The sequence below is a fragment of the Oreochromis aureus genome, linkage group 1 (genome assembly GCF_013358895.1).
Source record: "Oreochromis aureus strain Israel breed Guangdong linkage group 1, ZZ_aureus, whole genome shotgun sequence".
NCBI lineage: Eukaryota > Metazoa > Chordata > Actinopteri > Cichliformes > Cichlidae > Oreochromis > Oreochromis aureus.
This window is the reverse complement of record NC_052942.1, coordinates 15,684,534-15,697,011: the sequence shown is the minus strand read 5'-3', so window position 1 is coordinate 15,697,011 and position 12,478 is coordinate 15,684,534. Positions and strand designations below refer to the sequence as shown.

Here is a 12,478-nt window from a genome sequence, read left to right as displayed (position 1 = left end):
ACATGGGGACAGTAGAGGTTTTTGTGTGTGTTTATTCAGTCTTTTAATTGAAATTTAGTGCTGTCAGAGTTAATCTCGTTAAAATGACATTAATGCCATAACTGCATAAACGCAGCAAATCTCCGTTAGTGAGTTAGCGCGGATCGCCCCGTGGGTGGGGTTGCAGGGCGTCAACGGGTTAGCGTGGTTAGCAGTCCCACGCATGGGGCGATCCGCACTAACTCGCTAACGGAAATTTGACACACTAATGCAGTTATGGCATTAACGTCATTTTAACGAGATTAACGCTGACAGCACTATTGGAATTATATCGACTATACATACACAAGGTAGGATAAAATATCTTTATTTCAATTTTATTAATATATAAGATGAAATGTGCTTTGAACAAATTTGGCCAAAAGGCATGACGCTATCACATTTTATGTTTCAGTAAGTGCAAGCAGTACGTACAAGCGAGGATGATAAAAACTGGACAAAGAGTAGGATGATATGAAACTGATAATAATAAATGAGAAAAGTTCAAGTATCGTATGATGAAAACTAGGATTTACATTCATTGAAACATTATGAAAACAGTACTTGGACCGAACTCATCAGGAAGAACAGCCTAAAGGCTGATTTAAAGAGCCTAATAACACAACAAGATGAAGCAATTTTACACATTAGCTTCATTCATTTAAACTCTGTAGCTTACTAAAACAATTGTTGGTATTGTCATACTGTACAGAAGAAATGTTTGCAAAAACAGGAATAAAATTAATTAAATAGAATAAAATAACAATGGTAAATTAAAAAAAAATATACATAAATATGAATTTGTCTCAAACCCAAAATATAAGTTGTTGGTGATGTGTGTAAACTTACTCATATGTTAAGACCAGATTGAAGTTATTAATTCTGACTTGGCTAAACATTTTATCATGAAGTAACATCCTGGACTGTCAGTGGTAAAAGCTTCACTGTTGGTGCCTGCTGTGGTGCAGGGAGGTAATATCGTAGCTGCTTCCAGAAGGAGGAGGAAGTCGGCATGGAGCTTATGCCCTTCCAGGTGACGCAGTTTCCAGCCTTACTAAGAAGCTGTAAAGCCTCTGGAAAGGAATCCGATTTTGAAGCCATTGATGTCTCAGTGGTGATGAAAACCAAGCGAGTCTGCCGCTCCACAAGGGCTTCGTGGATCGCACTCAGCAGGCCAGATTCTGGATCAGGGTCTGGAGAGACGGGAACCAAAACTACCGCCCGGCTCTGCTCTACGCAGTCTAACACAGCATCTGCGATTGCTGCAAAAAAACAGATTTCAGAATGCAAATCAATTCATGAATTTCTGTCTTTATTTATGTGAGTAAATGTTCTGCAGAGAATCCTTCTGAATCCATACCTTTCCCTGGTAAGACGTCACGATCATAAAGACAGAGACTGTAACCAAATTTCTCTTCCAAAACACTCTCCAGCCATCTTTTGTCGCTAGCATTTAATCCGCCAGCCGTGTCGCATTTATAACACATTAAAAAAGCATCATAGGATTTTCCATCTGAGCAAAGAACAATAAACTATGTCAGTGCTGTTGCTTTGTCTGCAGCCTACACAAAAGCACAAATGCTAACTGCTTAAACATGTGTTGTCAGGTAAAAAAAAACAAGAAGTTCAAATTTGGACTCTCACCTGAAATGCTGCCAGACCACTTAAGAGTGTCTCTTAGGAAAAGGGTGATGTCAACCTTAAACTTCACATAAGTAACTACAGTCACAAACATCACCACAACAATGATGACAAAGCAGACACCCAGAGACGTGTACGAACGGGAAGCTGCAGGGAAATAATGGGTAGGTTAAAATGATCAAATATCAGCTACTTAACTCTTACTTAATTGTAATAACCTGAAAGATGACTTTTCAATCTGACCTAATCATGCTTAACTTATATTTTAAAATGTTTAAAAAAAATACTCAAATGTTCAACTAGCCATACCTTTTTGTTTTAGGGTGATGGTGACAAAGCTTGGTTGGTAGGCAGATTGCAGTACACAGGTATAATTTTTTGACAGATCGTCCTCTGATACTTTTCTGAAGATTAGAGATGTTGTCTTGTTGATTTCCTCTCTGCTGTCGACCCTGACAAGAGAAGAAAAGGACTGAGGCAGATCTAAACGCATAATTCATATCTGTGCTGATGTAACTACATATAACATCAGTGTGACCCAAAGAGGACCTGTGTGTGAAATATTTACCATGTCTCTTTATAGAAAACTGGTAGACTAGTGTCTTTATCCACAAATGAATTTCCACTTAACCAATACAAGTCATCAGTGTCTGACATCATAACTGCTTTACAATGAATCACCACTGTTGAGCCTAGAAAAAGCAGAGTTAACACAGATTTATATAAATGATTTACATTTAAGCTTTAGCCAAGAGTGTGAAGGTGTATGAATATAGACAACAACTCACCTAAATCTACCTCAAATACCTGGTTGTTCTCTGGTGAAATTATCACTGCTTTCTTAGTTATTTCTGTGCAAATAAAAAAAACCTTTGAAAAGCACATATTAAAATCATTAAAAATAAATATCTGCAAAATGTGTTTTTCTTACTGTTTGGTTGGACATCAAGTTTCACCATAGAGGTCATGTTATATATTTGACCATCATACAGGTAAAACCGGGTGCAGGTATAGATGCCACTTTCCTCTTTTTTCACACTTGGGAAGTAACCGTCTTTTGGTGATGACCCGCCCTCCTACAACATATAAGCTGAATTTTTAAGTAGTCAGGAGTCAAATTTGGAAAAAACATTAAAACCCTGTAACAATATGTGACAGGTGAGACCTGGAGACTTGGAACCGCCCCTGGTGGGCGGAGCTGGTCTGTGCTCCTTTCATAAGCGCAGGTGTGGGCAATTAGGTATTCCTCAGCAAACCTGAAGCTGCAAGTGTGTGGTCCAAGTTGGGCAAGTTGGTGTTAACTTCTGTCTATGAAAGTCTGATATGGGTCCTCCCCTAAACTTCTTTTAGAACGGTAGGTTACACAAAAATGTACCACTTGAGCTCTGGCTGTTGGCAGAGGTTTATAGTTATGTGCACCCTTGTAGGTGGGAAACATTGCTCCCGTGAGAACAGTACAGTGGACTTCATTGCCACTGACCCACAGTTATTTGGGTGTGATACGAACTTGTGGACAGGTAACAAAACAATTAAGTTGAGGAATATTCCTGTGTTTTATTGTCCAGCATAAGTGATCTCCTGCCTTTTATTCACAGAGTACCGAGCTGCTGCTTTGCCCGGTGGATTTCTGGTTGCGGGCAAAGGACCCGACACATCAGTGTGTTTTAATTTGTCTTAAACTGGTGTAAGTCGACAGACTGACTGTTGCGGCTGTCGATTGTTTTGTTTCGTTTTGTTTTGTTTTTATTTTATTTTTTCTGTATCAGTAGGCACCACAAATATTGATTCTTTTAGTATTTTTAACCCTTTTCTTAAATGTGTATAGATATATTGTCGCGAACGGTGGAGGCGCTGCAGGGAGAACAAATCCTTTTTTTTCCTCACCGCTTCTGCATGCACAGCGGTGGGCCTGAGTGAAGACGGCACTGAAGCTTTTGTTTTTCTCTATAGTGTTTTGCCCATTTGGGGTCGTGTGTCAGTTGCCGTCCCTTTTTAACCTGTGTTATGTTGATTTGTTTTTAATGGTTCCCCGCAGCGCTTGTCCTGTCTCACGGGCAATCATACAGTTTTATCGTTTTTAAATAAGGTAAAGCTTTTAATTGTTTTTAAGTGCCGCTGTTACATTGTTACTTTTATTTTGTATTAAAAATTAAATTCTTTTTAACTGACTGTGCGCCTACGGCTCTGTCCTATTTTAAATAGGTACCTACCACGGGTCACAAACATTTTACAATATTTGATCTCATTCACATAATCTGCTCAGTTTACCTTGTGCCATGTGATGCTGCTTGTGGTGATATTCAGGGTGTTAAAGGGAATATTTTTTTCAGGGCAGTACAACTTGCAGGACTCCTCTGTGTAACATTCTCTGGAGATCTGGTTCATTTGTTCACACTCTCTGGACTGCGCTGTGTATACTTTGAGGCTTATCTGTCTGCTGGAATTCCTACCAAGGAAAGAAAACAGTAACAGGAAGTTTTTAATTTCCTTCTGAGCAACAAGCAAAATGAAACAAAAATCAATTAATTTGAAAGTAAGAGAAGATTTAAAGGATTATTTTTTAAAATGGTGTTCATCCACTAAGTGGGCTATTTGTCCATGAGGATTTATTATTAGCTGAGAAAGTTTTGTGCTGCAAACAGTGAAATGAAACTAACATATCCGGGATTCTGTATAAAAATCCCTCTCAGCTTCGCCTTCAGTAATCCATTCCTTTAATGCTGGATTACTGAGAGACTCTTCTGACCCACAGAAGATGAAACCTGATGACCTGTGATACACTCATGATTTTGTGTGCCTTTGTCTTGTTTTATTTTATTTTACCTTATTTATTTTACTCACAACAAAACTCAGAAAACATAACAAATATTTTGAGTGAGAGCTACCATTTCAGGAAAAAACTCATTTTGAATTTGATGACATGTCTCAACAAAATTGAGAGAGCCAATAAAAGGTTGAAAAGGAATTGTTTCTAGTGTTACATCTGCAATTTTCAGAAGAATGTCCCTCCTAAAATTGCAGAGACTTATCATCATCTACATAATATCATCAAATGTTTCTAAGAATGTGAAGGAATCTCTGTGTGCAGGGACAAGGATGAAAATCAAGATTTGAACTTCAGGCTGCCTGCAGGCAGCACTGGATTAAAATGAGTTAACCATGAAAATGACTACATGGGCTCAGGAACACTTGTGCCATCCACTAATACATGTTAAAGCATCACCATGCAGAGAAAAACATAATCTAGAATCTTCTTTCACTCAAAGCTCTTTTTCAATGCACTGAGGCAAAGCGAAAAACTGTTCTGTGGTCAGATGAAACAAAAGTTGAAAGTCTTTTTGGGAGAATATGATAACATCCTACCACCATTTCAGTTTTAACAAATGAATAAACGTTTTCTATGTTCTACTTTGAATAAAATATAGCTTTGTCCCAGCTTTTTTGGAAATTCGGTTGTGCATTTTTCTGAGATATGATAAGTAAAGGTAGTTATTACTGTAGGAGTGTTTGTATCTTACTTGAAAGAGCATGAGTAGTTTCCCTCATGTTTCTCAGAGGCATTGAGAATCACAAGGATTCCCCGTTGAACCATCACCCCCATCTGCCTGTGCTCAGCTGCTGGCGTGTTGTTGTGTAGATGCATCCCCTGCATGGTGAAACTTCTCCAGAGTATTTCACTATGATTACACTCGTTGAAGAACTCTGCCACGATTTCACCTTCTTTGACACATATTTCTTCGGGACAGACACCTGCAAAGTGAAATAATTTCAGCGTGTCATTGATTAAAATTATAACATGAACTAGCTCAACGGCTGCTCGAACAAAATGTTTGAGTATATCAGAAAGAAATCTGGCTGATTTAAATCATTAAAAAGAAAGCCCCGGGGAACATGTGCATCCTGCCTATCGATAAAGCTTGCACGTAAACTCATTGCTCTGCCTCACTATCAGCCAACATATCAACAGACATTATGAACAAAATGAACAACATGATTTAGAGCTTTGGTTTTGCTATGCCTGTGCAGTTTATTGGCTATGCTTTAGTGAATCGTTTACAGTCTAGGTGTTGATCCTAGTCCTCTGCAGAGCCTGAACGATTGATGAGATTTTTTACTCTGAGCAAAAACTGAGTTAATATTACTTTGAATGAGCCCAGTGTTCACACTCTCACATTTTCTACTAGAAAACATGTTTCAACGTGTTTTTTGTCATTTTATAGCTTGACAGATTGTGTTGTTTAATTATCTGTAATTGCAGGGATACCATAGAGAAGCATCAGTGACTCATATATATTAGTAAATGTCATCACTTTCATTTACACCGATATTAGTCAAAAAGGTAAACCTTGACTTAAACTGCTGTTTTATGTTTATACGTGCATGCTCTTTTTTAGTGGTTACTACAACATAATCGTGCTTGCTATGAGTCAGATATTTGAAGATGAAAGTTGATCTATAGCAGATAAGTACTCGCCAACCATAATTGGCAGTGTCATGGAGAATGCAATGATACGTGCAATAAAATAGTCAAACATCTTGCAGCTGAAGGAACTGAGCATGGAGCAAGAAAATAAAATAACTAGCAAGCCAGTGATGCAAAACACATTCAAATAGTTATTTCTTTGATAGGGTGCAATACTGGTGTACTATACTCTGCTTTTTCTATCTTCTATCCATTATATTGATATTAAGATTAATATTATTTAAATAATCCACAACATCCACAAATGTGCAATAACACTAATGTGCAATAATCTTTTCTGGCATCGTTGTATTTTTACTCAATTGTATATAGCATTTGTACTCTATTTTTATCTCATTGTATATTTTATTCTATTTTATTCTACTGTATATAGTATTTTATTTTATTCTATTCTGTACAGTTGTGTACTGTATTTATTCTTATTTTATTTTATTCTAATTTTTGCTTCATAACTTTTGCACTGTCCACTTCCTGCTGTGACAAAACAAATTTCCCACGTGTGGGACTAATAAAGGTTATCTTATCTTATCTTATCTTATAAAATATATTTTGCATTTTCTCCACTACATCTATTTTTCTAAGCATAGTAATGAGTTAGGTTACTACTTAATGCTTGAAAACAACAGCTAAATGAAGAATATTGTGTTGTCACAGGGAAACATAGGAGTTTGTGACTTAAGAAATACTTAAATTTGCTTCTAAATCTTCCAGCTGCAAAGATATACTGACACACATTAAATTATTACAAATCAATGAATCAGTAATTCTAGAACCGATTATTTTGTAACATTTGAAAATATGCTTTTCCATAAGTATAATTTTTTTTTGTTTGTTTGTTTTTGTTTTTTTGCACACAAATATCTAAGAAAGCAGTGATAATTTCATCAAAGAACAACCAGGTATTTGACGTAGATTTAGGTGGGTTATTGTCTATATTCGTACAATGGGGCGATCGTGGCTCAAGAGTTGGGAGTTCGCTTTGTTAATCGGAAGGTTGCCGGTTCGAGCCCCGGCTTGGACAGTCTCGGTCGTTGTGTCCTTGAGCAAGACACTTCACCCGTTGCCTACTGGTGGTGGTCAGAGGGCCCGGTGGCGCCAGTGTCCGGCAGCCTCGCCTCTGTCAGTGCGCCCCAGGGCGGCTGTGGCTACAATGTAGCTTGCCATCACCAGTGTGTGTGAATGGGTGGATGACTGGATGTGTAAAGTGCTTCGGGGTCCTTAGGGACTAGTAAAGCGCTATACAAATACAGGCCATTTACCATTTAGAGTTTAAATGTTAATGGGTATTCAAATCGGTGTAAACATTGCTTTTATAAGCTCAACAGTGGTGAATGATTGTAAAGCAGCTGTGCTGTCAGAGTTTGATCACTTTTTCTAGTTAAGAGGAAATTCATTTGTGGAGACAGATACCAGTCTGCCAGTGTTCTATAACGATACATAGTAAATATTTCACACGCAGGTCCTCTTTGGGTCAAACTGATATTATATGTGGCCGAAATCAGCACAGGTCTGCTTCTAGAGCTGCCTCGGTCCTTTCCTTCTCTTGTCAGGGACAGCACTACAGAGGATCAAATCCGGACGACACCAACATCTCTAATCTTCAGAAGGTGTCAGAGGACAATCTGTCAAAAAGTTATATTCGTAAACTGCAAGCTGACTTACAAACGAGTTTTGTAACCATCGCCCTAAAACTAACTTTTATGGCTCATTATTTATGACTTTTTAATTAAAACTGTCGCAAGTTTAGCAGGATTAGGTCAGACTGATATGAAAGCCATGTCAGTTTATTACAGTGAAGTAAGAGTTAAGTAGCTGATATTTGATCGTTTTAGTTTCTAATTCTCTGCTGTGTTACACGTAATTTCCATCTCATTACTTAATTAACATATTATATCCTCCTGTCCCGAGGGAATGACAATTAGCGATATTGGTCTCTTACCTGATAAAAATGTGATGAAGATCAACGACAGGACCATCGCGGTAACCTTCGGCAGAGCACTCCAAACCCTCATTATCTGCGTCAAAAACAGCGGATGATGCAGTTCTACTGTACTCCAGAGGTGAATTAACCAAACCAAAAATGCGCAATGATGAAAAGAAGGAAGGAAAGGAAAAAGAAACTGAAGGAAAAGCCCCAAGTTGCGGGTGCAACAGCCCCGCGAGCTTCACTGCATTTATGATATTTAGATATCTTTTCACCACAAGTGTTGCTGCGTCCCCTAAAGCCGTTTACATCAAACTACAAGAAACTGCAAGAACGCAAATCCACCATGCGCCTTTTCCCATAGCCTTTATGTCATTGCGAAAGCTAGGACAATGTTTTTTCACACCATTTCGGGTATGTGGTAACCGCTGTGACATGAATCTCATGGTGTGAAAAAACACCCCCAACTGTTTCTTTCAACTAGTAGTTATGTGTTTATGTACTGTTCTCTCTCTCTTTCTCTCTCTCTCACACACACACTGGAAGTAGAAAAAAAATAGCATAACTCTTTCCATCAGCACTGTGGACAACAATTGCAGTCACAGGTCCGTGGAGTGGACACATATATCTAAGCTTATGCTCTAACCTCACATCATCGTTTTCAACTCATCTGCCAAAGCACATTTAGTGACACAAAGAAAACTGTGATCTTTACGAGGAAAGAACAAAAGAGGAAAACCCGTTAACCACAGCTCCTCACAGCCTGACTGTATGGGGTCACATTTACAAACAAGCCTACTCATTTATTCAACGATCATTTCCAGTGCATTAGTTTAATCACACACGCACATTTCCGTATGAGCGCATATTTTCAGCGCATTATTTAGCATTAGTCATGTTTCAATCCTTTACAAAAACACAGAAAACTACTCACCTGCAACAGTTTCATCTTTCAGTCCTTGCGCTCAGCAAAGTCAATGACAGCACCACTCAGACCCAAAGCCCTGGTGGGTTCTCTTTCCTCATGTTAGCACCACTTTATTGATTTGCTTCGCTAACAAAAAAAAACAAACCAAACCAAACCAAAATAATTGTTGCACAGTTTGCGAGCATGTTGCATAGATGACAGGGAGCAAGGTCAGGAAGTATATGCAATTTATTTCCCAGCATACCCCTCTGCAATCAAAAGTTTCAGAACAGGTTCCTGTTATAACCAGTGGAGTTAAAATGACAGCTACAACTTTATAAGAAGATATTAGGATTTGGTTCATGACTTAGAACTATGACTTACACATATAATGGAACTTTTATAATGTGTCCAATTATGAATATAACAATCCAATAGAGGAAGAGCCTCTTTGACAGTTTTTTTGAGTCGGCCTCTCCCATTTCTTGCCCACGGGGTATTGCCCGAGATGTTCCATTTGATGTTACATCTTTCCATTTGGGGATATTTTAACAGAGCTGACTAAGTTCACTTAGACAAGGCAAACTTGATGCAACAGTTTTACCAGACTTCCAGGTACACCCCATGAGGAATTTCCTTGATCGGCTCAAATTTCCAATTGTTACCCAGAGTTTTCTTTTATTTAAAATTCTGATTCTGAATAGTGCTGTAGAAAAGTTCCTGTTATTGTAACTACATTACTCAGTGTATTTATACTCATTGTATCCTTACAGGCTGGTGTGATTTGCTCTCGGGCAGAGGGAGAAGCAGAGAGCTGTTGGGAACTAGTCCATCCTGTTTAGCCTAGTGTACGTCATCTGAACATAAGTTTGACTGTATTGTTTAATTACTCAGTTTTTTCACACTGGTTAGCTACTTTTAGTTTACTTAATAATTAGTCATTACCTGTAGAATTACCTGATAGTTTCCTCCCCTTATTCAGGGTTTAGTAGTTAACTTCAGTGTTTAATGTGACTTTTGTTTAATGCAATGTGTTGTGTGTCAGTGTTAAGTGGAGACGTTATGGAACAATATTCCTGATCTAGAGACAAAATGAAGGTTTGACTACTGACTAGGTAGAGATACTGTCATTCTTTGTGTTGGAGTACCATCTTCTGGCACATTTAATGATTGTTTAAAATATATTTTTGCATTTTTTTGTACAGCAAAATTTGGATAATTCACCTTCTTAATGGGATTGTAATGTTAGTGTCTGAATCCAGTTCCATTGACCTTTAGTCCTTATTTTTATTGTAATGGGGTTTTTTTTGTTCCCCTTTTTAGAAACCACACCATAGCTAACCTTCATGTACCATAACACCGAATATAAAATAAAAAGCCTTTCTTGCAGCTCGGACCCCTGGATGTCAATGGCGCAATCCCGGGTTAAAATGGCTTATTGGTGTGTGGAGGGCAGATGGCTAGAATCCTTCAAGCTTATAGGAAGGCAACAACAGCTCAAATAATCTCTTGTTAACCAAGTTATGCAGAAGAGCATCTCTGAATCCACAACATGTTGAACCACACCAACTCCCACTCCTGAAGCATTTGAGTTGAATTTCCTTTTTTACTCTTACAAAGTATGTTTAACGGCACTGTTTTGTAGTGTGTCTTTAATCTGTTGCAGGGAAGGTTGGAAATAACAGCATTTTTCTTGATGTTGTACATGAGACTAAATGCGGTAATCAGCATATCTGAGAGGGTTTGTTTGGAAGAAATTAATGCCCATGAGCTTGAACAATTATCTATAAACAGATAAACAATCATGAGATTAATTTAAACATTGCCAATGTGAAGTCATCATTACATAAGAACAGCATTCTTCTAAGGTTTATTTGCATTCATCCACTGACTTACTGCCATCTTGTGGTCCCATTTGACTATTAAAAAACGGGTAGTTAGTGTGGTAAGTTTTGCAGATGATTTGCAAAAGTTGCATTGTTTGCGAAACAGAGTTCATTTCAATATAAATGCCCATTCTGCTAAGAGCCATGCAGCAAGGTTGCAAAATAAGAGATGATATTACGCAGCGTGTAACTCACCAACAGAACAAGCGCACTTTGCTAGTTGTAATCAGAAAATCACATACATATAGACAGGAATAAATAAATGATTGTTTATTTATTTATTTTTAAATAAATAAATAGGCCATACGTCAAAAACATTAAATGTAGGCCTCCCACTGTTGCCAAAGTGCTTGCTCAAAGGGAGTCATATGATTGTTGGGTTGTTCTCTGTATCTATGAAGCGCCTCGGGGCAACTTTTGTTGTGATTTGGCGCTATATAAATAAAATTCAACTGGATTGCATTGAAGTAAACTTAATGTGCTAAATTAGGAATTAGTTCATTCCTCAAGTGAGAAATGAAAAAGGGGGACTGTTAGGAATAAAAGAAATATTTTTAATGTGTATCTGCTCATTATATTGTTTTATGTACTTTAATAATGAAGGCTTGTAGAGCAAGGCCACCTTTGACTCACAAATAAGTGCTCAGCCAGACTGAAAAACAGGAAGTTTTAGATATAGACACAAAAAAGAGGAACTTTCCATATAAGCAATGTTCAAGCCTGTGTGACGTGTGAAGTACCGAAATAACACTATATAAGACACAGCTGATGATTCTAATGTTAGAGAGCTCTTGCAACTGGCGTTTGAGCTGTGCAGGGTTCTCTCTCTCTGGAAGATGATTGAATAAAAAGAAATAACTGTTTTAACACACTATGAGTCAGTTTTCTCTGATTTGTCATGGGGAAAAAAGGATCGGGTTTAATAAGTTGCAGTCTGGAAGAGAGAATCGTTATAAATGGAAACACACTTCAGCAAATGACAGGTTCCAGTGAAGGACAGCAAACCATGCAACAATAATTTATCGTGTTCTGTAGCATTCTTATATACTTACATCCCTTACAGCCCCTTACAGTTATTGTTTTCACTTTGCTTTTGAACTTTGTGTTTTGCTTTATTGGATGTACCGCTATCAGCCAAATAACAGTTTTCAGTTCCATTCAGCCCCTGTGTGTCTGCATTTTTGTCCTCCACACACATTCTGCAGCCCCATGACATGCGGAGATTATGTTATGGTATGTTACCAGGTAACTAGTCTTGGGGCCATTTGTTTTTCTATTGATTCTCATATCAAAAGTGCTCTTTGATGCTCTCTAAATTTTGCATGTATAATAAGAAATGTTCAGATACTGTAAGTTGTGGGCAAGTAGTAAAATGTATTAATTGGCCAATATGTATGGTACCCCCCCGCCCCAGATTACTGAATGTGTGTTTCATGCAGTGCAGTTGATACCAAGTAGTTGATGAAAGACAATACTGCAAGTGGGATTCAGTTTAGTAACAGAGCTGTCCCAGTTTACTGGTGGAAGCATTGGTATTTTTGGTATAATGACCTGGGGAACGGGAGTTTGAAGGACACTCTGTTGTGGCAAAAAATGCCAAAAAATGAATCGGACATCAG

At 38.0% G+C, this 12,478-nt stretch overlaps 1 protein-coding gene and 1 long non-coding RNA gene across 2 annotated transcripts; one reads left to right on the top strand and one right to left on the bottom strand.

Moving 5' to 3' along the window:
- Window positions 1–330: 330 nt before the first annotated feature.
- Window positions 331–9,191, bottom strand: LOC120432689 (interleukin-18 receptor 1-like). The gene is made up of 11 exons (XM_039608934.1): window positions 9,001–9,191; window positions 8,082–8,157; window positions 5,178–5,409; window positions 3,928–4,105; window positions 2,591–2,735; window positions 2,448–2,510; window positions 2,228–2,351; window positions 1,969–2,111; window positions 1,663–1,806; window positions 1,379–1,531; window positions 331–1,280 (listed from the first exon to the last, which is right to left on the bottom strand). The coding sequence occupies exons 1-11, from the start codon at window positions 9,013–9,015 to the stop codon at window positions 922–924; spliced, it is 1,632 nt and encodes a 543-aa protein (XP_039464868.1). The 5' UTR covers window positions 9,016–9,191; the 3' UTR covers window positions 331–921.
- LOC120438549 lies at window positions 2,762–3,920 on the top strand. Its single transcript, XR_005611988.1, has 3 exons — window positions 2,762–3,013; window positions 3,087–3,176; window positions 3,255–3,920. It is a non-coding gene; the product is annotated as an uncharacterized LOC120438549 (long non-coding RNA).
- Window positions 9,192–12,478: the final 3,287 nt, after the last annotated feature.

Bases quoted from the DNA above. Each gene is read 5' to 3' on its own strand.
- LOC120432689 (XM_039608934.1), bottom strand. The intron at 2,511-2,590 runs GTAAGAAAAACA...TTATTTGCACAG, and splicing joins ACTTGATGTCCAACCAAACA to AAATAACTAAGAAAGCAGTG. The intron at 2,112-2,227 runs GTAAATATTTCA...TTCTCTTGTCAG, and splicing joins GTTTTCTATAAAGAGACATG to GGTCGACAGCAGAGAGGAAA.